This window comes from Cryptomeria japonica, chromosome 3 (assembly GCF_030272615.1).
Source record: "Cryptomeria japonica chromosome 3, Sugi_1.0, whole genome shotgun sequence".
Taxonomy (NCBI): Eukaryota; Viridiplantae; Streptophyta; class Pinopsida; order Cupressales; family Cupressaceae; genus Cryptomeria; species Cryptomeria japonica.
In genome coordinates, this window is record NC_081407.1 from 444,817,414 (window position 1) to 444,843,372 (window position 25,959).

At 38.1% G+C, this 25,959-nt stretch overlaps 1 protein-coding gene across 3 annotated transcripts in view; it reads right to left on the reverse strand.

Moving 5' to 3' along the window:
- LOC131033443 (uncharacterized) overlaps positions 1-24,933 on the reverse strand; it is a 239,473-nt gene extending 214,540 nt beyond the window's left edge. For 2 of the 3 annotated variants that reach the window (XM_057964986.2, XM_057966345.2), the window contains exons 1-2: positions 24,567-24,813; positions 24,387-24,468 (exon numbers count right to left, since the gene is read on the reverse strand). In XM_057964986.2, coding sequence (XP_057820969.1) covers positions 24,387-24,468; positions 24,567-24,638 — 154 coding nt within the window. In that variant the 5' untranslated portion in view covers positions 24,639-24,813. Of the gene's footprint in view, positions 1-24,386; positions 24,469-24,566; positions 24,814-24,836 lie in introns of those variants that run through there. The other variant, XM_057965648.2, reaches the window with a different exon arrangement.
- Positions 24,934-25,959: the final 1,026 nt, after the last annotated feature.

Genomic DNA, 25,959 nt, shown 5'->3' on the forward strand with positions numbered 1-25,959 from the left:
ATCCAAGGGTTGCAATTTGCCTTCCAGAAGCTGACAGCTTTAACCCATGCCCACTCAATTCTCAATTATCCTCCCAACCACTATCTCAACTACCTATCACTGTTTGGATTCAATTTGGGTCTATCGGGTAGTTGAAAATAGCTGACCTATGTCCCCTCACTTTGAATTCATTAGACGGGACCCATAGGCAGTTCTTTTACAATAAACAACTTCGGTTTTCAAAAACTGAATTTCTGGAATATCTTTCAGCTATGCATTTCTGAGAATGCATACTTGCAGCATTCTAAATGTTTTTGGTCTTTGGTATCAGTGGTGGACTTCAACTTTGTGGTATGGCAGCACGCTTCCCAATGCTTGGTTTTGATCTCGCACTCTGCATCTTCTTCTCCATCTACCAACGCCTGGCTTTGATCTTGCGTTAAGTCGTCACTTTAGCTCCTCCCGATGTCGCCGATCTGCGAACAATCAATTTGAAAAATTAAATAAATTAACTTGACAAATGCTAAATTTTAAACGACGTTGGACCTTGTCCTGTGGAGTTCGGGCTTGAGAAGCTCTTTGTGAGATGTATCTTTCAAATGTCTCTCCTCAAACATGAATTCTGATCCTTAGTCCTAATTTGCTCTCCAACTTAGACGAAATTTAGGCCCAAGAGGTGAACTAGGAGATGTTAAGTTCAAGCATATCCAATTTTGGACGCTTCACCTAAAATGTGAGATTTTGGCTTCGTATTCTCTTGATTACCAATCTCGAGCTACCAAGCCGAATTGCATGATTATCTTTTTGTGTTTTTAGACGCCTAATTTCACCGCAGGAAAGTTTAGGCCTTTGGGATAGGAATGGGCGATTTTGGTTTAAATTAAAATGATCTTTCATAGCAATTTCTGACTATTTGGTCCTCATGTGCGAATTTAAGCTTTTTCGGCCTTTTTGATCTTTATTCGTAACCTTTTGCAAACTTCGGGCTGTTGAGGATGAATTGCGCGATTCCTTCCTACACCTACTTTCTCAAATTCGGGCCCTTTGACAATTTGGTGCGATTTTACCTTTGGTGAATTTCGGGTCAAATAGGGAAGATGCGCAATTTTACACTATTCATATCTTTTCGGCTAAATTGATTCTATGGCATGATTTTGACCGTTAGTTATCTTCGGTATTTGGAATCATTTGGCAAAATTTCTCTTTTTCGGCTCAGTTCACGATTTTGTGAGATTGACATTCTCGGGCAAGTTGGATGATATTGTGCGCTTTTTCGTTTAGAAGATTTCGGCCAAGTTCACGAATTTGTGAGATTGACATTCTCGTTTATCTTCGGCTTATGAGTTGATATCGTGAACTTTAGTGATTTTCGGGCTGAAGGCTGTTTTTCAGCTAAAAAAAGGATATTGGGCGCGATTTGGAAGTCTTGAACAACTCTTCTTCCATTTTCGTCTCATTTAGCCGGTTTTGTGCGAATATGTCTTACCAAACTTTCGGCCATTTAACTATAATCGCACGATTTTGGCTCCTTAGTTTTAAACGCCCATTTTCTCCCCTGCACGATTTTTTACTTTTGGGTATTTTCCTCCTACTGCGCGAGTTTAGACTTCTAACGATTTTCGGGCAAATGAAGTGTTTTGGACGATTTCTTGAGGTTTGGAGTTTTCGGCTTATTTACCCAATTTGAGCGATTTAAACTCTTTGAAGTTTTCGGCCTACGAGGCGAAATCGCACAATTTTCACCTCTATGACTTTTCAGGCCAAACAAGAAAACTTTTGCGCAATTTGGATGGTTAGCTATTTCGGCCCCTTGCCTTCACTTTTGCGTGATTTTGGAGTTTTACAGTTTTCAGCCTTAAAGAAGACCATTTCGAGTTTTACCTTGCATTTTGGCTGTTTGGGCCGATTTGTGAGTGCTACTTGTCTCATTTTTGGCAAGTTGAGCCTTTTGTGCAATTTTGGAGGTCTGTGGACGACATTGCACTAAAACTCGAGATTGAGCGGATTTTAAACTTCTGAAGCTTTTGGATACCCCGTGTGTTGACTTAGCTTAATGCGGGATCTGCTTCTCTCTTCTCTCGGGGCAGATAGAAACAAAATGAGGGTCCCCTGTGAAGCAAAGGGGCGAGGTGTGCTTAACGCACAACAAGGTGGTTAATCATTTGGTGGGTGTGTGCTGTTTTGAAGCCTGTTAAATAACACACAGTGGTTTTTCAAAAAAGTGATTCAATGCTAGATTTGAAATACATACCTCTATGAGTTACAGTGTGAGGTTCTCGTTATGCCGAAGCAATATTCATCTCCTTGAAGTATATATACTAAAGAAATTAATTGAAAAAAACAAAACAAAACAAAACTTGATGGGTGGAGATTGTAATTTAAGAGCATTGTTGGACAGTGATATTATATAGTCTGAGATACATTCAAGGGGTGTTGTTTATCTTTTCTAAGTGTTGTGTGTAATCTGGAAAGTATAATTAATTCTTTGTGTTTGTGAGTTGGAGCTCTCATTGAGGTTGGTGCCTTATCAATTCAGAGTTGGTGCTCATGAAAGTGAATTCTCTCAGTGAATTGTAGCTCACTTATATAATCTGGGTTGGTGCCCATTTCCTATTAATGAAAGCTATTTGATGTCGTGGTTTCCTACCCGAAAGGGTTTTCCATGAGATATATGGTGTCTTTGTTCTGCAGATTATTTTCTTTATGTTTCTTTTTGTGTTTAATATGGTTTTAGTTTTTAAAAAAGCTAAATTTCACCACACCCCTCCCCCCTCCCCCCCTCTTAGTATTGCCTATGTGCTCTTCAATTATTACTTATGTTTTGCATGGTTTGGAGGAGGAGTTGGTTGGTTTTCTCATTTTGTTCTATGAGGGCTTGGGTGGTTTTGGCAGTTTACTGTATGAAGGCCCTTATCTCATTGCTAAATTGTTCACTCATGTTGTTTCCCCTTCTTTGATAGGTTTGCATTTACTATATTTCACAGGATGGCAGGAAAGATGCTTGATACCACTTGTAATGTCCCCTTATGTTAGCTGATAAGAATTTGGGACAATTAACTCAAAATTCAATTACAAAAGTCTCAAATAACCCTTAAAATGATAAGGAGTGAAGTAAGAATAATAGTCTATGATACTACTATCATAAGGTTGTTCTTATGCCATACAAATGATATGATCTATGAAAACAATATTCTGCTAACAGAGATGATTTTGATCACTATATCTGCACTTAGTGCAATACAACAATATTAAGATTATCTTTGCTGTTTCTGTTATAGCTGATAACAATTATGCAAGGATGATCTTTATTATGAATTATCTTCCCAATCGCTTATAGCTATGGTGTGTCTTGCTGCTCCTGATTTATAAGGTTGAATGTGCAAAGATATATGATATCACTTATAGTGATATGATGCTGTTTCTGATTTGCCTTTATGAACCTGCAACGCTGGTGTTCTTCATGATTTCGAACTTGATATATATATGCAAGGTGTTCTTCATGATTTCGAACTTGATATATATATGCAACCAATTTGACACAAGACCAATTGCTCAACTGAGCGATCCAAATAGGATATGTATAAAAGAGATAAAAACAATCTGATCATCCTTCAAGAGTGGGATTGATTCTCATTATATTGCTTGCAAGATCAATGGGATGCTTCCCTTAGTTTGTAAATGGTCATATCCCTGCTTAATCGTGCCTCTTCTTAAATAATTAATTTCTAATCGCACTCATGCTATAATAAATGCACCTTATGATCATATGTAATCGGCATTGTCAGATTAATATAATTGTTTGTTTGACTAACTAACCAGTGAAATGGTTAGTCACTGATTGTGTTTGTCATGCCTTGATCAATATAGTTTTGATCATATACTCGAACTGAATCTTCCTTGCCCAGTGAGGTGTTGCTTGATAATATATACAATCAGATCCTATGAGGAAATTGATGTTCTTTCTGTTATATTATGGCAGTGATGGATAGTTTAAACATCGATCTACTGATAATTTTTCCACCGTGAGGATAATATGGTGTTTCTGCATAATCAGGTACGAGGATGATTACTTAACTGTTTGACTTCTGATCAATGAAATCTAAGAAGACATATGAATTGGTTGTCTTCTTTATTTTCCCATGTCTGATATTGATCATCATCTCTTCAAAGCTAATTGTCCACGTAGTTGGCCTTAAATATCATCTCTTAATTGCACCAACGAAATCTTGCTTTGTATTATGATTTGGATGGGAACATCACAATGGATTCTGGCTACTCTTGGTCATTAACATTCTGTAGATCCTGAAAGGGTCTCCGCAGCAGCAGTGTTCTGAAGAGAAGGGGCAACCTTCTTTTCATTTAAGACCAAAAGACCTGTAGATTGTCTTTTGAAGGGTAGTTGATATAATGACCATTAAGGGAGGGTATTAGAATATTTCATTGTATTTAATCAACTACATTTAGTTGTTCAATTAATGGTCATTTAGTTCGTCATTTAGTTTTTAGTTCATTTAGTTTTTTAAGTTTAACTATTGCTTCTTTTATTAGAAGGCGTAGTTAGCTTTTTAGCTTCAGGTTGAAGCTTCAGTTAAACGGTTTGTTCTTTTTAGAACACCGTCTTGTAATTCTCTTTATATACGTTGCATATTCCTGAATAAAATCATTTGATTATCTATTCAATTAATTTTTCAAACAAAGGCTCAGGACCTGCATTGTTGAAGGATAGGATGCACAATAGAAATATAGTTTAAAAATGGGTACATTAGGCACCTTCAATTCATTGCTCAATTGAAAAAATGACCAACATGAATTACATTGTACAACAACCTCCTTAAAAACATGTCAATAGCTACTGACTTTACGAGGTACAACAACATGGAATAAATTCACACTTCAAATGTTCACGCAATGTACTAATACACCATTATGTTATGTGTGTGGGATAAATTCAAAATATGCAACATTGACATTCCAACAAGGACATTGAGTGGGTTTGTTGATTTTGTAGCCTCCAATAGTCAACGTCTCCTTGCACTTAAGGACAAGTATAAGAAGGATGCTCATTCTCGCATGTCGTGAAAAGTATTGAACTTCTTTTCAATTTTTAAAATATTTTTCCTTTAAGTTTGAAGTTTGATTTGTAAGTTTATAACTCTAACTGTCCAACTTTGCCTCAATAGGTTGCCTATTTGTATTCATTTGAGTGGAAGTGCAATAGAACCCATCATTTACTCAATAAAGTACAACTAATTGGCATCAAAAAAGGCAAAGGAGCTAGTTTATGTGTGTTCCATCTTATGCCTTCTTTCACCGAAACAAACTGACTACAAGGAAGAGGCAACAACTTTATCGAACGTTGAGCCAAAGGAATCTAATTTCAATGCCACCATTGCCCCACAATCTTCATTCTTAGATAAGAAAAATAGCTATAGTAGTTTTAGTGTCGGTGCCAATAGCATTCCTTGTGGTTCTTATAGTGTACCCCCACCATCTAATGTCAACGAAAAAATGTTTAAATAGTCAAATCCAAAAACAGCAAGCTACTATATCATAGATTATGGATATTTCATGTAATTAATAGTCAATGATGTTGTTGATGCTCTTTATGAACAGCAATATGACAATTAATTTTGATTTTATTAATTTAGTATTGAACAATGAATATCTATTGTGACAATTGAGTTTAGCAATTTCATCTCGACTCTTATGTAGTATTCTATGGTTGTTTTGTTTATTCTATGCATGTTGTGTGGTTATCTAAACTCAATCTCTAATTTTAAGATTACATATGTATGATTTTCATATTTTTTTTATATGTAACGAGCCCCAAAAAATGTAGTGCAACTGTAGCTGTACCTATACAAGTAACATAGAGGCAAAATAATGATAAAGCTTGGATTACTACAAGATTTACTAGCTATTGCTCAAAATCTAGTGGAGAGATAACAAACGATTTTCATGATGTTCACACGCAATTATTTTGACACTATGTCTAAGAACTTGTGTAGGTGAGTGTAATATCCTCATTTTTACACAATGTTGTTCTGTGAGCATTTGATCAGTTTTTGGGTTTTCCCATAGGCCTCTAGAATCCTAGATGTGATGGGGAGAACTCCAAAGATCTTGGACAACTAGGGTTCACATTTTCTTGGCATTTGATGATGGCACTGAGCTCAATTGGTTATTTGGATTGTAGTGACGCTTTTCAAAGCATTTTTTGCCTCTTGGACTGTTCTCCACACTTTCTGGAGAGCACGTCTATTTACAATAAATTCTTGTTTTGGCACCGGACATCTTCCCTTGGCTTCACTTACTCTTTTGTGTGATTAGTTTTCGTTTTCAGGGCATTGCTGGTAGTTTCTGCAACTTGGACGAGAATATTTAAAATGATGCACTAAAGTTCTAACGTTAATGTTATAATATTTCACTTTAGAATTATTTTTATTATTTTATAGAGTAATTTTATGTCCCTTCAAGTGGACACTTAGGAAAGGAGGATTTGGACATAAGTTAATTTTAAATTGTAAAAAAGGACATTTGGGAGAAAATGAATAATTTTAAATTTCAAATTGGATTATTTTCATTCAACTCTATAAAAGGAGGTCTTGGGCTCTCATTTTCATTATGTAGAAAAGTACACATAACAGGATGTTGTCAAGTTGAACCCAAGAGTTCTTCCAAGGATCAATTGATGAAGAAAACCCTCATTTATTTACTCATTTTGGATCTAAGAGATGGTCCTAGCTGGTTGGCATGATTCTACATAGAAGTCACCATTGTTTTCACTATTTTTGCAATTCAGGCTTTCAGAAAAAGATGAATATTTTCAAGGTCTTTTGATTGCTGGGTTTTGAAGACAATTTGGCCTGCTAAGATTTTTGTGGTGTGTTTAAGAGCGTCGTGCTGGTGTACAACTGTTCCAGGCGTGGCCCTAGCTGGCCATACCTCATGTTTGGTGGTGGAAGAAGGTCAAAAAGGAGTTAGAAATTATTGGAGACGGGCTCATTGCTCCCTGCTTACTAGGTGATCCATTTATGATATTTCCAAGCAGGTTTTTGTTGGTACAAATTTTCAAAGGTCGTATAGACATGTCAAGCTGTACATAGCAGGTTGATGAGTATGGCAAGTGATTTGCAGGCCTAAGTGCTTTAATTTTGGGGTCTTCTTTCAGTATGAGATGTGCCGCGCAGCCTACCTCTAACTATTTCTGTCATTAAAGTGACATGCAGACAGAGTTTGGGTGGTTGAATGATGCGTTTGGCTGGTTGCCCCTATTCTGGTGTTAGTTACACTTTGGATGTTAACTGAGAAATTAGTTACAGATCAGAAATCTGTCCATTAGTGCCATTGGAGGGCTGCTTGAGGAAAGCTGGAAACTGTTGTTGCTGTTAGCCATACTTGGTAAGTGTCTCACACTGTTTAAATGTGGAGTCCAATGGCTACCATTGCTCGTGTTTGTGAACAACAGACCTGCAGATGGGTAAACAACAGATCAGTAATCCTCTTCATTATCATTGTTTAAGATGGTAGAGATTCATTGTATTGGCTCGGTGCTCACTCATGTCTAGGGAAGGTGGTCTATGCATGAGTGGTGACTGAAATCAAGGATTATGCTTTCTTTTTGAGGACTGTCACAGACCATTAGCAGCCCTGTCAGTACTCAGAACTGTATTTCAAATCTGCAGCAGCATTGAAGTGGGCCAATCAGACCCTCAGTGCTCACAATTGACTTCAAATCTGAGCTGTTTTGACACTACGGGACGCAGGTACCTTTACATAGGAGTGTTATCGGGTGGCTATCAGGTCAGCTGATTGCTTTCCACTGCTGCAACACCTGCCAGACCTGCTCAGAAAATTAATTGATAGACAAACGGCAACTTTCAGACCCATTTCCAGCACTTAGTACTTCTCTTTGGCGAGGTATTTAGCTGTAGATCGGTGTTTGGTGACTTTTCATGCTTGTGGAGTTGAATTTGATATTTTATGCATCTCTGTTATTATCTGGATGCTATGTCAGTAATGTAAAATGAATATCAACACCTTGTAGACTGTTGAAATCATTGTTGCACATTTCTACTATTGCCTCTTATTGTCAAAAAACTTGAACAGTAGTGATTGGCACAATGAAAAAATCAAATCAAAACTTTACAATAGCATGAACTTTATTTGTATTGTTCATATCATGTTGTTGACTCATTTGGCAGAATTTCAAAAAAAAAATTATAAGAGTGATGCTACAGTGGTACCGGAGCCATTTTCCTACTAGCCTATGCTTCTTAATCCTATTGTGCAGCTGCAGTCGTTCCTGTGAGTAAAAGGGAATTGAAATATTACACCCATGAACAGAAGAAGTCAAAACCATACACTCCATTTGAAAATCCTTTTGCAACAGATCAAATATTACAGGAAGGGTTGATTAGTAACAGTGGCAATTATTCAGAATCCACAACCCATAGACCACCTAGAGTCAAGGAAGACAGAGGTAAGGGATGAGATAGTTCAGTTAGTAAAGTGGAGAGAAAATTTGATATCATGTTCAATATGATGTCACAGATGTTTGCTAAGATGAACCAAGGTATACCTCAAGTTACTAAGGTGCAAAATGGTGAAACATGTTCATCTAGCCAGCAAAACAATACTAAAAGACATACTGCTGCAGTAGCATTAGGGTCTGTTCGGTCTGTTCCTAGACCACTTCAGCCCACTTTCACATGTATGGAGGAGATATAGGTTGCTCCAGAGGTACAGCTTCCTTTGGTTGATGAGTTGAGGGCTAGTTATGCAGAGTATGCAACATTACCTAATGAGATTCAGAACCATTAATCTCTAAATGAATCCCTGAATCAGAGGAAGAAGAGAGGAGGCAGTAGAGTTGAGAACAAAGGTTCATCAATTCAGAGACTTCCAGCATGCACTGGGTAAAGTGGCATTGCCTCATTATGATGGGAGTGACAAGTGTACAACCAGACCATAGGTACAGAAGTTAGACAATTATTTGTCACTCAAACCCATTACAAAGAATGAGGCAATTAGGTTAGTTATGCTTCATTTAGACAGGACACCCCATGAGTGGTGTTATCATGTCTTGATTACAACCTATGATGAGTTCACAAACAAACTCATCGAGAGATTTGACAAGGACCCAAAATTACATTTCAAAGAGCTAGCACAGTTGAGGCAACAGAGTACTATAGATGTCTACACTTCAGAGTTTGAGAGACTATCTGTTATGGTCCCTGACATTACAAAGAGGAGGCTGTGGTACTTTTTAGTGAAGGACTGATGAAGCCAGTCAGAGGATGGGTTAAGGCATTTGTTCCACCAAGTTTGCAGGGGGCTATGAGGAAGGCTCGGAGTATAGTGCTAGCTGCCCCAGAGAACAAATTCTCATTCAAAACCTTCCAGCATGATAAAGATAAGAAGCATGATAAAAAAGGAAAACACTCAGCACAAAGAACCCTCTTCAAAGATGGTAGAAGAAGACTTCAGAAAGGAGCTAAGGAAGCAATATCTCTGTTTTACATGCAAAGAACCATGGGAAACAGGGGAAAATCGTCAATTGGAAGCATATTCAAGTGATAGTTCTGAATCAGAAAATTCAGACCAGCAAACTGAAACAGAGAAGAGTGAGGATGAGGAAGAATCATTGCATTAGTCTGAAGAAGAGAAGAAGAGTGGAAGTGCCCTTGCTAGACTCTCAAGACTACAAAGGAATGATTTTTCAGAGTTAGAGGGATGTGGGAAGGGCAGCAAATTGTCGCTCTTATTGACACAAGTGCTGCTAAGCATAATTTCATTGATGAAGACATTGTAGCACAAAGAGAGCTGAAAACAAAGAAGTTTGGAGGCTTTAGAGTCATGATTGCAAATGGTCACACTATGTCTTGCATGAGGAAGATTTCATAATTGAGGCTCATATTGAACCACTACAAAGTCAATAATGATTTCTATGTTGTGAATACAAGAGACATCGATGTTATATTTGGTATGCAGTGGTTTCGTCCACTTGGTAAGATCACTTTGAAATAATCCCATGGAGCTGAAATTTTAGGAGGATGGGAGGAAAATTGTACTAAGGGGAATGTCCAAAGAAGGGTTCCATTGTGCCATATGCAAGATGATGTGCTGAATATCTGATCATGAGCAAGAAGCAGGGTCCATGCAAGAAGGTGAAATTACTTTCCAAACTTTTGATAATTCCCTTTTTGATATGGATGTAGAGCTAGTATTTCTTAAGCCTCTTTTTAAGATGCATTTTGCTAGTGTGGGAAAAAAACATTTCTCTCATGATGGTTTGCTTCCTATGGGGGATCATTGTGGCACAATGCTTGACCTTGTGGATTCACCACAAGGAGACGAGTACCATTGTGACCTTGAGGTTGATGGAGTGGAAAGCCTTAGTGTTGAGACTTCAAACGTCACCAAATGCCCCTTGGATGAACTTCAAATGTTGATCAATGTAGCACAACCTCAACATGGTGGAGCTACTTTGGGGGTGAGTTTCCATACCCAGGATAACCAACATGGGTTGTTGGGGGTTGCTGGAAACAAATGATGGTGGGAGAAGTGTACGATGGGAGGTTATAACTCAAACATGCAAATTTATTGCTGCTGTGATCCATTCATACGGCCATCTTATGGGTCCATTTGTGTTCCTACAAGTGGAATTGGAGGGAGATTCTAAGCAAAATTTGGAATACTAAGTTGGTGACACTTGGACAAGTGTCTTCAACCAAAGGAATGATAAGAAATTTCATTTTGGTTGAAAATTTTCGGTGTTGCAGCAATTGTTCTTCATTATAGGTGATGAATTTTGGAAAATCACAATGTAAGTTGCTGATTTCAGACTTGAACAGCTGCAAGCTCACACATTTTTCAGTCCATTCAGCCTCTTGACAGGATTAGTTAATGGTTTCAACTGAAAGAAATGACTTATTCAGCTAACAAAATTCAGTGTCGGATGGGTGTTCAAGCACTAAAAAGTTGGTATCTCATGTTTTCGACTAGCAGTGGTTTGGACAGAGGATCACTTTAAAGTTGCAACATTACGATAGAGTGCAGGATGTAAAAATGAGGAATTTAACATTAACTTTCTCAAAATTTTCCCAATGGTGCTATGGATTATTGATACTAGAGAGCAATTTCATAATGAGTTGATTGAGATCTTACAGAGTTTGGTTGCTCTTTTTACAAGAAGACTTCAGAAGGTTTCATTTAAAAGTGCCCAATTGTAGACGGTTCCAAGCAGAAGGAGCTGCAGACCTCCTATACTGATTTGCAATCCAAGGATTTCATTGGTGATTCAAGATTGATTGGTTGATTGACACTAGCAATTGCTTGAGGGCAAGCAATTCTGAGGAGGGAGAACTATAATATCCCCAGTTTTACGCAATATTGTTCCATGAGCCTTTGTCCAATTTTTGGGTTTTCCCATAAGCCTCTAAGTGTGCTAGGGAGAGCTCCAAAGATATTGGAGAGCTAGGATTAGGTTTTTCTTGGCATCTGATGATGGCATTGATCTTAGTTGGTGATTTGGATTGCATTGATGCTTTTGAAGCATTTTTGGCCTCTTTGGCTATTCTCCACACTTATTAGAGAGCACGTCTACTTATAGTAAGTTCCCATTTTGCCACCTGACATCTTCTCTCTGCTTCAGTTACTCCCTGGTGTGATCAGTTTTTGTTTTGGGGGGCTTGGTGATGGTATCTACAACTTGGACAAGAATATTTAAATGATACACTAAAGTTCTAATGTTAATTTTATAATATTTCACTTTAGTGTTATCCTTATAAAGTGACTTTATGTCCCCTCAAATTGACACCTAGGGAAGGTGGGTCAAAAAAGACAATGAGGAAAAATGAATTATTTTAAATTTCAAATTGGATTATTTTCCCTCCAACTCTATAAAAGAAGGTCTTGGGCTCTCATTTCCATTATGCAAAACAGTACATATAATAGGATGTTGTATTGAACCGGAGAGTTCTTCCAAGATTTAATTGAGGACAAAAACCCTTTACTGGTTTCAGATCTGAGAGATGGCCACAAGAGTCACCATTGTTTTTACTGTTATAGCAGTTTAGGTTTTTAGAAAAAGATGAAGATTTTCAAGGTCTTTTGATTGCTGAGTTTTGAAAACGATTTAGGTATTTCTAATGAGATTTTTGTGGTGTGTTTGAGAGTGTTATCAGAGACTCCTTGCTGGGTCGTACAAGTTGTGTTCCAAGCATGGCCCTAGCTAGCCATACTCATGTTTGGTGCTGGAAGAAGGTCGAAAAGGGGTTAGATATTACTGGAGACTGAACCTATTGCTTCCCGCTTGCTGGGGGATCCATTTATGACATTTTTCCAAGTGGGTTTTTAGTTGTTACAAATTTTCAAAGGGCTGTACAGATGAAAAGTGAACCAGTTCTTCTTCGCCGTCGGCTCTCTCTGCCTTCCCTTGTGCGGGCGTTTAATGCCAAGCAATGGATGACTCTTCCGGAGGCGCTGCAAAAACCAACACCGATACCCCATCTAAAACGAAATCCTTCAAAGATGCGGTCACTTCATCTTCTCCCGCTGTCGTCGAAGGTGCAAGGTTTGTCACGAACCCTAATGGTAGCCCCTGTGGAGAAGGTAAGGACCCTCACTTGACCCAGGAGTCTATCTCCATATCTCCTAATGAATTAATGTGTAAAGAAATCAATTTGGAAAAGGATAGACTTAGGGACACTACAATTTTCTTTGCCACTGTGGATTTGGATAAATGCCCTGCTCGTAAATTCATTGATGATTGGATTAGGAATGGGTGGAATACTAAATTAGGGTATTTGGTTTCGTTCTGTAGACTCATTCAAAAAGGATTGTTTGTTATTTTTTTTAAAGATCATAAAATGCAGAAAGAAGTGCTTAGTAAACAATACTGGTCTGTCGGGAAATGCACATTCCGTGCCCTAGAATGGACACCGGAGGCGGTTAATGAAGAAATTCTTGCACTCTCGTGCCCTAGATGGGTTTTAATTCGAGAAGTGCCTCCGCTATTATGGAAATTCTTACCCCAAATTCTGGAACCGATAGGCAAAACTATTCGGATGGACAACTCATCCTCCTGTATACCTCATTTAGATGCTAGGGTTTTGTTATCACTTAATCCTGGGCGTGACTTCCCCAAAACGATTAATATTAATCTTGAAACTGGAATTGTGGTTTGCCCTATTGAAATCCTCGGTGGGGTGAACACGTGCTTTCTCTGCAGGAAAGAAGGGCATATCCGCAGGAATTGCCCAATTATTAATAAATCTAAGGGCTCGGATAGACCTCGCAGTCAATCCGATAACCCACCACCTGTTAATGAAATGATCCCGAACATGGATAAACTTAATGGCACTAGCAATAAAATCAAGAACTTGTTAAAAGGGGAAAATTCTAAAACCTTGGAGGGGGGGAAAAGTCTCGACTCTGAGAGATCTAGTGTTCCCCCCACCCCCCATTCTGCAATCTCAATTGCTCTTAAACAAATGAATGAAAATCCGTAGGAGGAATTTCAGAGTGTAGGGAAAAACCCGAAGAAGAGAAGGAGGAAAAATGCTCAGCAACTAGCATTGGAAAAAATTAGGGCAAATGGTCCTGGTAATTTAACTAATAAGACTAATCTGGACTGCATGTTAACATATCCTATGGAGGATGATGGTCTTGAGGTCCCCCCGAAGATGAAATTCTCTAACCTAGTCCCTAATGGTGGTAATCTTGGTGCTCTTAACCCTAAAGATAGAGTCGAAGTGAGCAGTGTGTTGAGCTTGGGAGGGAGACAGGTTGGGTTAGTGAATGCTACTTCTCACAGAAGCTCAGCAGACATGGATGTCTCATTTGAGGAGACTCTAACAAAGGATCCTCCTTTCACTACCAAGCTGAACTCCCCTCTCAAACTGAACTCACTCCTGACTCGAGTTCTGTCATCCCCCCTAAGAAGTTTGTAGAACTTGAAGAGTCCTGTGTTATTGAGGTCATTGTTGCTGACCCTAAGGCTGGTAGATCCAATCCAATATCTAGTGTTGGTGCTACTCTAGACCGTTCAGATAGTTTGATGGCTTTGGCATCCTGTGCTGAGACCCCGGAGCCCCCCAATCAAGGGATCGCTAGGAAAGAGTCCGAGCTAGATGAAGAAGACCAGGGAGAGGAATGTCTAGGAGAAGAAGGAGATTGGACTTCGGATACTGAAAATCCCGAGGCAATCCCTAGAAGAAGAAGGGGTAGGCCTCTGGGATCCAAAAACAAGGGCACCATTAACAAAAAGAATAATGAGGAGAAGAAAGACCTCCCGAGATGCTTTAACAAGTTTAAAGCATCCAAAGAATAAATCAATAATCTGAACCTATATGAAGTGCATCTCTTGGAATATCAGGGGTTTGGAATCTCCAAATAGGAAGCAAATGATTAGAAGGTTTGTTAACCAACATTAGAATGCAGACTTTATTATGCTTCAAGAACTCAAGGCTGTAAAATTTACCCTGGAAGTCACCCTAGAATTCATATGGAAAGATTCTATTAAAATCTCCTCAAACCATGATAGAGGTAGAGGTGTTGGGATTCTTATCAACCCCAGATGGAAAGAGTGTATTGTAAGCCAAGGATGCTCACCTTGTAATAGAGCAGTATGGGTATCCCTAGATGATAATGGATCCAGATTTGGAATTTGCTCCATTTATGCCCCTAACGATTACAGGGATAGAACTGCACTATGGGACTGGATCGTCACATTGCCAGACATCCCCTGGTTGGTGGGAGGTGATTTTAACATGATTGAAAATCAGGAGGACAAGTATGGAGGTATACCATTGGAATGGAAAGGGATGGAGAAAATTCACTGGGAAAGATTGAAGACCCGGAAGAGACTGTTTGACCCTCTGTTCTGCAAAAAGAAAGATGTCTCTGATATTTGGTACACATGGTGCAATTTCCAGAGTGGGAAACACGGGATCTTTTGTAGGTTGGATAGGTTCTATGCTAATAAGGACCGTTTCACCTTCAACCTAGGCGATAATGGCAGCCCTGTATCAGTTCTTCCGACCACTCTTTCAGACCACCATCCTATCATATGTCAAGTTAGACTCAAGGACTACCCAGAGAAGCAAGGGACCCCAAAGGATAAATTCCTTCTGAATTCCAGCCTTCTCTTAGATACAAATGTGTTGAGTGCGATCAAGATTGTCAGAATGTTTAACAGAAGGAATAGATTATCGAACTCCTGTGTGGAAAGATGGAACCAGAATGTGGATAGCTGGCAAGTGCTGCTCCAAACCATAGGACAAAAGAAAGCAAGGGATTTTAGATGGAAAGAAAAAACTCTAGCTGAAAATTTCCACTTGTGTGAAGCTAAGATTCAAGACAACCCAAGCAGTATTGAACTTACCCATGAAGTAGCCTTGGCCAGGGATAGACTCAGAAAACATCAACAGGCTAAGACCAGAGGGGCCATAATCAGGGCTCAAGCACATTGGATGCAAGTTGGAGACAAAGGATCCAAATTTTTCTTTAATATGCTAAAACAAAAACAGTGTAGAGAGCAGATTGGTAGGATTTGGGTAGAAAACAGAGAAGTTAAAGAATTGGAGGATATCAAAGAGGCATTCTTCCATTTCTATAAAAGTCTCTTCGCATCTAAAGAATCTGCTACCTCCCGGGAAGCAAGAGAAAAGTGCAGAAAGATTATTCCTCCTAAAATCTCAAAGGCAGATGCTCAGACATTAAGAGGACCTATCACTCTACAAGAGGTAAAGAATGCCATCAAGACCCTGAATAATGACAAAGCTCCAGGCCCGGATGGGCTGACGATAGAATTCTACAAAGCCAATGAGGATTGGGTGAGTCATGACCTACATGAACTCTACATTGAAGCTTTTAACACTGGCTCTCTAGGAGAAAGAATTAATAGTGGGATTATCAAATTACTTCCCAAAGATGGGGACAAATCCCTGATCAAAAACTGGAGACCGATAACACTTCTTAATGTGTCCTACAAAATTTTGGCCAAAGCTCTAGCGATCAAACTGGAAAACATTCTCCCCAAATTCATCTGTTCTACACAAACAAGCTTCATCAAAGGAAGATATATACTGGAAAATTTACTTACCGGTTGGGAGGCCATGGAATGGGTGAGGACCTTGAAACAAAACGCAGCCATGTTCCTCCTAGATTTCGAAAAAGCATATGACAGGGTAGAATGGGGCTTTATCCTGACTATGTTAGAAGCTTTTGGTTTCCCAACAGAATTCTGCAAATGGATTATGGTCTTGCTCAAAGACGCTTCAGCTCAGGTTGAAGTTAACGAATCCTTGACTCAAAGTATCTCTCTAGGCAAGTCCATTAGACAGGGATGCCCCTTAGCCCCTGCTCTCTTCGTTATTGCAGCCGATGCCCTATTCTACATTCTTAGAGACTCTACTATCTCTCCTAAAGTTCAAGAGATCCAACTTCCAAATGGAGAAGAGTTGATCAATGCACAATTTGCTGATGACACAGCACTCTTTCTAGATATCAGTAAGCACAACTTGAATGCTTTAGAAGGAAAAATCAAGTTTCTAGGGGAGATTTCAGAAGCTAAAATCTCACAAAGCAAATCTATCATGCTTGGATGGGAGGAGCAGCCTCCGGGCTGGTTGCAGCAGTTTGGGATCCAATGGGGAGGACCTAACAAGATAGTCAGATACTTAGGAATTCCATTTGCAATATCCCCTTCTCTTAAAGATATGTGGCAATGGGTTAGAACCAAAATAGAAAATAAGCTCAACAGATGGGATAATAAATATCTTTCACTTGCCGGGAGAATGCAGGTTTGTTAGAAAATTCTTTCTTCCTACAATATTTATTACTCTTCAGTATGGATGTTCTCTAATTACCAGATCCTAGAAATACAGAAAACCATCAGGAACTTCCTGTGGTCTGATTGGAAAAGGTAAAAAGAAAATGCACTATGTTAAATGGGAGTGGTGCCATAAGGATAAGAGACTGGGAGGCCTAGGACTTAAGGACTTGAGACTCCAAGGAATTGCTCTTGCAGCAAAGTGGATTTTACAGGCTATAGATGGGAATGAACCGTGGAAAGTGCTGGTTAGGAATAATATTCTGAAAGCCGTGCCAAAGAAGGCCAAAACTTGGAAATCCCTCCCTTTCTGTGACCTTGTGGCTGGAGACTTCGAGGTCTCAGTTCAGGGGTCCAACGTCTTCAAATCTATCTGGAAGGCCTGGAGTAGTGTGAAGCCCTTTATCAGCAATTATAGAGTCAGCAACAATGAGTTTATTTACGGGTCTAGATCCATTTGGTGGAACCTCCTACACTCATCCAAACCCTTGGCCCTTACTCAGGGGTGCTCTGCCAAAGCATGGGCGGCAAAAGGCATCTGTTGCTTTAAAGATATCATTGAGAATGATACGCTGCTGGATTGGGACACCCTTAGAGCTAAATTTAACCTGTTGAGTTCCCATAAGCGCACATATACTTTGTTACAGAAAGCTTGTGAGAAGCTTTTGCCCAAAAAATGTAATAATGATGCAAACTGCTGTAAGGACCTTTTGTGGAATAATACCATCCCAGTGTGTAATGTTAAAACTAGTGTTATTTATAAGACACTAACTTATGATGAATCAATAATTTCCCATGCTAACAAGCTGTGGTTTGCAGATTTTACAGTTAAACAGTGGCAGAAGGTGTTCAATAGGCTCTGGAGTAAACCTGTCGCTCCTAAGGAAAAATGTTTTAAATGGCTGCTGATTTTAAACAGGTTACCAATCAGAAAAGATCATAACAGCAATGACATCTGTAACATTTGCAGGGTTCCTGAATCAATTAGACATATTTTTTTTGAGTGTAGCATTGCTAAAGAAATCTGGTTATTATTTGGTATTCAATTTCCTGTTCAATTTACTGTTTTAGATGTTATAATTGGATACATTAAAGATCTAAAAAAAGACACTAACCTTTTCTGGTATGTTCTTACATCTGAGATTTTATGGCACATTTGGAAATTAAGAAATGAAGATAAATTTCAGGGCTCAAGTAGGGCCCTTACTGAGTCTTTTCGTGGACTCACCCTTCATCGAATTCTCTTGCAGGTAGCAGTAACAATGAATGTGGAAAAGAACAAATTCTTCAGATTCATAAAGGATGGAAATGCAAGGATGTTCCTTCATGAGATGGAGAACGGGTATAAATGGAAAAAGACACTCAAAGGGAAGAAAGAAGTGGACCTGGCTTTGGAGACCCTGCAAGCAGAGGTAGCCAGAGCGAGAGACCCTATCAGAGACCAGATCCAGATTCTTACAGAGCTCCTTGACGGAAAACAAGCTGTTTGGATGGAGGGCCCCAGGGGTTGGACCGCATGGATGGAAGCTCCGCAAGATCAAATCCTTCAAGGATAAGTGACATGGATGGATGCACCCTTTTGTACCTCATGGATGGTTGTTCCATTTTTGGCATAAATACTGTCGTACTATATGTATAAACTTCTATATCTCTGTTTATATTTTAGGTAAAACTGTTAAACTGGTGATGGCTGGACCTGCTGTCCAGATTGAGATATACAGGTGAATCTGTAACTGTTTTTTTGTAATAGTCTTATCCCCTTATATGCAATATAAAAAAAAGGGCTGTACAGACATGTTAGGCTGTACAAAGCAGGTTGATGAGCATGGCGTGTGATTTGCAAGCCCAAGCACTTTCATTTTGGGGTCTTGTTTTAGTATGAAAGTGTCACCCAGCTGACCTCTAACTATTTCAGTCATTGAAGTGACAAGCAGACAGAGTTTGGGTGGTTCGATGATGCCTTTGGCTTGTCACCTTGTCCTAGTGTTAGTTAACAGTTTGGATGTTAACTGAGAAATTAGTTACAGATCAGAAATCTGTCCATTGGTGCCAATGGAGGGCTGTTTGTGAAGATCTGGAAAGTGTTGTTACCGTTAGCCATACTTGGTGTCTGTCTCGCACTGTTTAAAAGTGGATTTTAGGAGTCCCATGCTGTTATTGCCCATATTTGTGAACAGAAAATCTATAGTTGGGTGAACAGCAGACCAGTACTCCTCTTCATTATCAGTGTTAAGCTATTATAGGTTTGTTGTATTGGCTTGGTGCTCACTCATGTCTTGGGAAGGTGGTCTATGCATGACTGAAATCAAGGATTATACTTGCTCTTTAAGGACTGTCGCAAACCATTAGCAGCCTTGTCAGTGCTCAGAGTCGTATTTCAAACCTGCAGAATCACTGAACTGGGCCAATCAGACCCTCAGTGCTCACAATTGATTTCTAATCTAAGCTGTTTTGACATTACAGGAGGCAGGTATCACTACACAGGAGTGTTATTGGGTGGCTATAAGGTCAGCTGATGCCTTTCCAAAGCTGCAACACCAACCAGACCTGCTCAGAAAATTTATTGGCAGTCAAACAATAACTTTCAGATCCATTTCCGGTTCTTGGTACTTCTCTTTGGCGAGGTATTTAATTTTAGATCAGTGTTTGGTGACTTCTCATGCTTGTGGAGTTGAATTTGATATTTTATACATCTCTGTTATTATCTAGATGCTATGTCAGTAATCAGTAATGTGAAATGAATATCAACACCTTATGGACTGTTGAAATCATTGTTGCAAGTTTCTGCTATTGTCTCTTATCAAAAACTAAACAAAACTTTACAACAGCAAGATCTTTATTTGCATTATTCATGTTATGTTGTTGACTCATTTGGTAGAATTTCAAAAAAAAAATTATAGTGGTGTTTAGTGAGTCTAGGCACTGAAAATTGTCCAGACACCCAGTAGTGACATTTTACTAATTTTTCTTTTAAAATAATTAAATAACTAACTTTATTCTTCTAAATCAATTTTCCCTCTAACGTCAAAAAAAAAATTTAAAAACTTAACTATTCCAATTTTCCTCAAACATTAATTAAATGATTTTAATTATTTAATTAATTTCTTTTTCCACAAATAATTGAATAATCTTTAATTATTGAATTATTTAATTATTTAATTCTTTTCTTAACTTCTCATTAATTAAATAATTTTAATTGTTTAATTAATTCTTTTTCTTCTACTTTCCTAAAACTATATAAAATAATTACCTTAACTTCTCATTAATTAAATAATTTTAATTGTTTAATTATTTCTTTTTCTTCTACTTTCCTAAAATTATATAAAATAATTACCTAAGTCTTCTATAATTATTTCATTTTATTTATTTTATTTTATTTTATTTATTTTATTATTCACTTTTTTAAACATATCTCTTCTAAAAATAAATAAAATCTTTATTTTATTAATTTTATTTATTTTCTCCTGTCATGCACTCAATTAAATAATTTTTAATTATTTAATACTAATTTAATTTTCACTTCCACCTCTCAACTCCCACTCACTTCAAGTTTAACTAATCAATCAGTTCTATCTATCTCCATCATGCAATTAGTTATTTTCTAATAATAGCCCAATCTATTCTTCTCATCAAATCTCATCCCTTGATCTTCAATCTTTCTCATTAGATCTCCACCATTGCTCAATTTTAAAAATCTATAAAAGCAATCTTTATTTATCATTCATCACAGCCATAATCTTTGAGACTTCATGCAATCACGCTATCAAAGTAGTGCTACATCGAGTTCTAAGAGCAATATTACAATACTTCAAGAAAATTGGGAAGAGCAATGGAGGTAAACATGATGTTTGCATGAAGGTATAATTGTCTGTTTATTCATTCGTTCTTGCTTGTATCTTACATACTCTCTTGTTCAAGATTCGGATCTAGTGTGTTTCCTAGGGTTTTGTCGTTGTGCCATTTATGCTTCACACTGATTTTCATCCTCATCTCCATAGTGAGATTTGAGGAGAGTGAGTTGACTTGCCAATATCTTCAAGAGGTGCTTGTTCAAGATGAAGTTCATTGGCTTGCAGGACTTGCTTGGGCTTTAAGAAGCTATCAATACGAGGGATAAAGACTGATTCCCTTGACTTTGGGGAAAAAATTGTAGGCAATGTCAAAGCATAGAAATGGGACTCGGACTTGGTGTGGGTGACTCGACTCTGGACTTGAACTCGGCAAAAAAACTCAACGCAGACTGGGCAAGACTCAACAAAGTGAAAAACCCAAGAAATTTATAGATTTTTAAGGATTTAAAACTTGTTTCATGAACCCTTTATTAAGTAAACCTTAGAGACACAATAACATCATCAAATAGAAGCTAAATTGATCACATACACAAGTATAGATCGATCATATAAGTATAAATACAAATTGTAGCTGAAGGAAATAGCAAACTTAGATATATAAATATTGTCAAATGTATACAAAACTAATGCAATATGAAATCCGTGACATCAAATGTTCCACACAAATATCAAAAGTAAAACAATAACTACAAGTCTATGGCACAAAGGAGCCTGCATCCCTCCTACGAAGGTGTCTAAGGTAGGTCCTAGATGATTCAGCCGCCATAGTCTCTGCACATGTCTCCATGCCACCCTCACCAACATCAGCTATGCTTGTGTCTGCTTGTGCTCTATCCTCCTCTACCATGGCTACAGCCTCTACCTCTCTATCTGCCTAGTCGACCCAATCAAGGTCCTTGTCACTAAAGACAAGATCCATAGCCTTAGTGATCCACTCTGATTCTGGTTCGACCTCCTCTAGTGTGATTGGGAAGGAGTCATGGTCCAAAACCTATCTCTATCTAAGATGGAGGTTGTAATGAACAAAGACTAGATCATTCAAACTCCAATTGCGCTCACAATCGTAAGCACTACATGGTTGGCTCAAAATGCAAATAGCTATCCTTTGAAGATTTGGAGTTTTAGGACTAAACATTTGCCATCATCAATCTGAAATGAGAAAATGAAATAAAAAATCAGTCTCATTTCCAACTTTAAGACTTTTAAGTTATAAAATTAAATTATGCCCTTAAAACATTTTTTCACCTGGCTGCAATTTTGTCTGACTATCTTTGCAAATTTGAAAGAGAAGACCTTCCCTTGTGCATTAGAAAAGGCTTGTATCTCGTGGATTATAGTGTCGGTATCACCAGGTGACATCCACTCTATCATTGAGTAGAGCCCATTAAGAACCTCCTTATCGGCTTTGAAATTAGCACGGAAATGGAATGTCAAATTGAGGTAATAAGCGGCTACATGGGGTGGCTTGAGAAGTTGGAGGTGCCATCTCCTATCAATGATCTCCCAAGGGGGACAATACTTACTCTCATCTCCTGCATAGACGGATCTAATGGCCTCCTTCGCCCTATCCATGCCCTAGTAACTTACTAGTGCTTTGATGCACGAGTCAGCATCATGGTCGCATATGTGGGCAAGATGGCATTTCAATTTATTTATGACTCCATGAAAAATTGTTTTGCAATATTTACATTTGGCCTCTCCTTGTTTTTGCCTAGGAAAAATTTCAACATCTTTCCAAGCTGGATTCTTTCTGCCTAGAGTTGTTCTAGGAGTGGACATTGTGAAAAATATGATTTTCAAAAGGTCAAGGCTGCTGCAATAAGACATAATTACAAAAAAAAACATTTGTGCATTGTCAGTTATAAACTAATGCAAAAAAATTGTACATTTTGTTCCAAAAAATAATGAAGGTTTGTTTCAAAACAAAATGTAGGGTTTGTAACTTTCTTCACAAAAAATTGTAAGATTTGCTCTTTCTTTGAAAGGAAATGAATAGAAATGTTTAAAAAAAAACAATCACATAATTTTTCCTTAGAAAACACCAAAAAACCAAAAAAAAATTAATCTTACCTCTTAGAACAAACTTGAAATGAAATGTAAACTCTTTTCAACCATTTGTATGGAGCTCCTGATGCACCAAATGTGAGTATTATGTTGCCCCAATGCGATTTGCTGACGAATTTTTGGTCTTCCTCCTTGTTGGTTGCCCTACAATAAACTTTAGTTTTTCCTCACAACTCACTCTTCTCCTCCTATTTTGCCAATACGATGAAATGAGCTCACTTTTAGGGTTGTAGAGGCAATATAAGTCAAAAAAAAACAACTTGAACACTTTATTTTATGTTCTTTTATTGTCTTTTGCTTGTTGTCTGTCGGCCGAGTCTGGGCATTGGGACTTATCAAGTCTAAGCCGAGTTCGTGAATCCCGAGTCTATGCGAGTCTCACCCAAAACTCAGACAAGCCCGAGCCTAAGCACCTAGGACTAACCCAAGGTCACCCAGCTCGAGACTTGCCAAGTCCCGGCGAGTCCTAGCAAGTACCGAATCTCTGTGTCGAAGTTATCCTCCTCCAAGCTTTTTAAGTAGTGATGAAAGGGGGATGTTGGAATGGTTATAAATTTCTCTCATTAAGCCCTTTGTATGTTCTTCATCCACAGAGTACAGCTTCATGATCAACCAAGAAAGATTCCAACCACACAAGAATGTTTGAACATGAGCTTGAATGAACAGTGAAATAATGGAGATGAAATTGATATGATACAATGTACAAATGTGCCTTGCTTATACAGGCAAGATGATGAGGTAGGATTACAACTACTTAATTACAAATGTTAAACGCATGATGCATTATGATTAAGGCCTAAAATAAATATTAAATAATGAGCTATAACTCATATCTTCTAGAATGCCACCTAGGATAACTAACATGATCCTATGAACAATATTAAATGATAATTTACATAAAGCAACTTTGAGAAAACTAGCTTAAATGCAAGCTAGCCTAAGTAAACTTAACATGTGAATAGGTTCTAACTATTAACTAATTAGGATACAACCTCATTCACACCAACACATTGGAACGTACATATTACGTACATCAATATGTAGGCTCTCACTACACACATCATCATCTATCAGACATTTATAAGTGGCTATGCCACCCATTTGTTATGTTGTCACTTTATTCTATTTATGAATGTATTGTAATATGAGTCTTAAAAGGAATTCTCAATCAGTTCTTTGGTGCTTCTGTTTAATATTGCATATTGTTAGTATTTTCTTTATGTCAGTTATAGACTATTGCACTCAAGCACTCACGTTACACTTTCATCAACCATGACATTAAGCGACCTAAAATAACGTTGAAGGACAAACTTATGGTGTCTTGTTATCTAATTTCTCTACAAGGAATAGATGTGAGTCTGAATTTTCGACTGTGGCTTAGCTAAGAAGACAATCTTGTACAACTCCAGCAATCAAAAAGCTAATGGTGGAAGGGAATTTCTTATTGGGAAAAACTTTTTAAATGGAGATCTTCGAAAACTTAAATTTAGACGATGTGAGTCCTGAGATCAAAACAGAGCAAGGTAAAGAAATTCGCCATGTTTAGCAACAGGACCAATGCAATGCAGATTGGAAATCGTAAAGGCAATCAACATAGTTTCTAAAGTCAGTCCGAAAAATCCAAAGCCAAAGCATTACAGAGTGAGTTGCCTTGCCTTGTTCAACATGAACTCTTTCTTGTTCAACATGAACTCTTTCTTCCACTTGTGCCGTACCAAATGCGCGGGTCTGAGTAAACTGCGTGTGTGTCCAATACAAACCACAAGTTTCTCAAAATCAAACAGCGAATAAAAGAAAAACATATATACAGCTAGAGAAAGCAGTACAAAACGTACCCTGTCATGGCAAGAAAGAATTTTGAAGGAGGCCCCTAAACCTCTACGATATCTCCATATGTCCCTACCCATCGCTTACACTTGCAGTTGGAAGAAGGAAGCCATTTACTTCGTATATGCTGGCCGCCTTTTGTCTTCACTAGCTGCAGTCTTCATCTTCAAATCAATATATCAGCTTGCAGCAATGCATCATATCGTGTTACAGATTGCTTTTACAAATAAGGGAAAAATAGTTAACCTAGTTATGATACATTGGAATTTTAATCTTACTTTTGTTTGAGGAAAACACAAGAATTTTAGTGCCGAGGGTTTGTTCTTCTATTCTAAAGGGAAGTCATACATAAATTTGAAAAATGTGAAAACAAACTAAACTAGGGGAGAGGAGCCAATACATGTGCAAGGTCCTAAACATGCTATAGTAGAGGGTAGTTAGGGTTCATTAAGGCATATTTGATCGTATAGTACGTGTTCAAATTTTGACTAATAATCAATTTTTGTAAACCCATTAATGAATCACCGTGAATTTGGCCACATTCCGGTTAAAGTTTGATTGAAATATATATATTAAATGAAAACATTAAGTATCAAACAAAGTAGTCAAACAAAAATGACTATATCATTCACCTGTTCATAACAATGACAGATTCTGACGTGCATAGCAGTGGGTCCCATGCAAAACTTATGTGTGCCCACATGAACAAAAAGTAAGGATAATATTTACGCTCATCTGAGGCCTGTCACCCTATTTACAAACCAATTTCCCAAATATAGACTGCCACATAAACAACCATCAACTCTTAACAAGGTCGACATAGGTAACTACACCCTACAACTAAGACCACGTATGCCTATTATAAAATGACCATGTCCACACGTTTTTTGGCCATATGTCCCATCTGTCTAGCTCTATAGCACACCAAATAGTCACCTCAACGCACATCTACTGGTCACTTCATCACCTCTCCCACTTCATCCACACAAAAAATTGCGTAAGGCCACCATTTTCCATTAAAAACCAATCAACTCAAACATAAGTGGCGATATCAAATGGGCACTACAAATGCAATCCAAATTCAAATTTTGAAATGGCAAGAGTACATACATTAAAGAGGCCAAACAAACAAGTATTACGTTTAAATCATACAAGCAGCAATGAAATTATATCATTTGAGTCACAAAGAAGACACATAAGGCATCAAAGAGGAGTAGGAAGACACGGAAGGCATCGAATAATTCGAAGAAGTCACAGCAAGCATCCAAGTATTTATCTTCTTCCAATTAATAAGTGCTCTTATTGTTAAACCCTTTCTTGCCCTTTAAACCCTTATTGTTTTACATCATCATGGTTGATTTTTTGCTTCATTTCTATTTGCTTTCTTTAGTTCCCTTCATC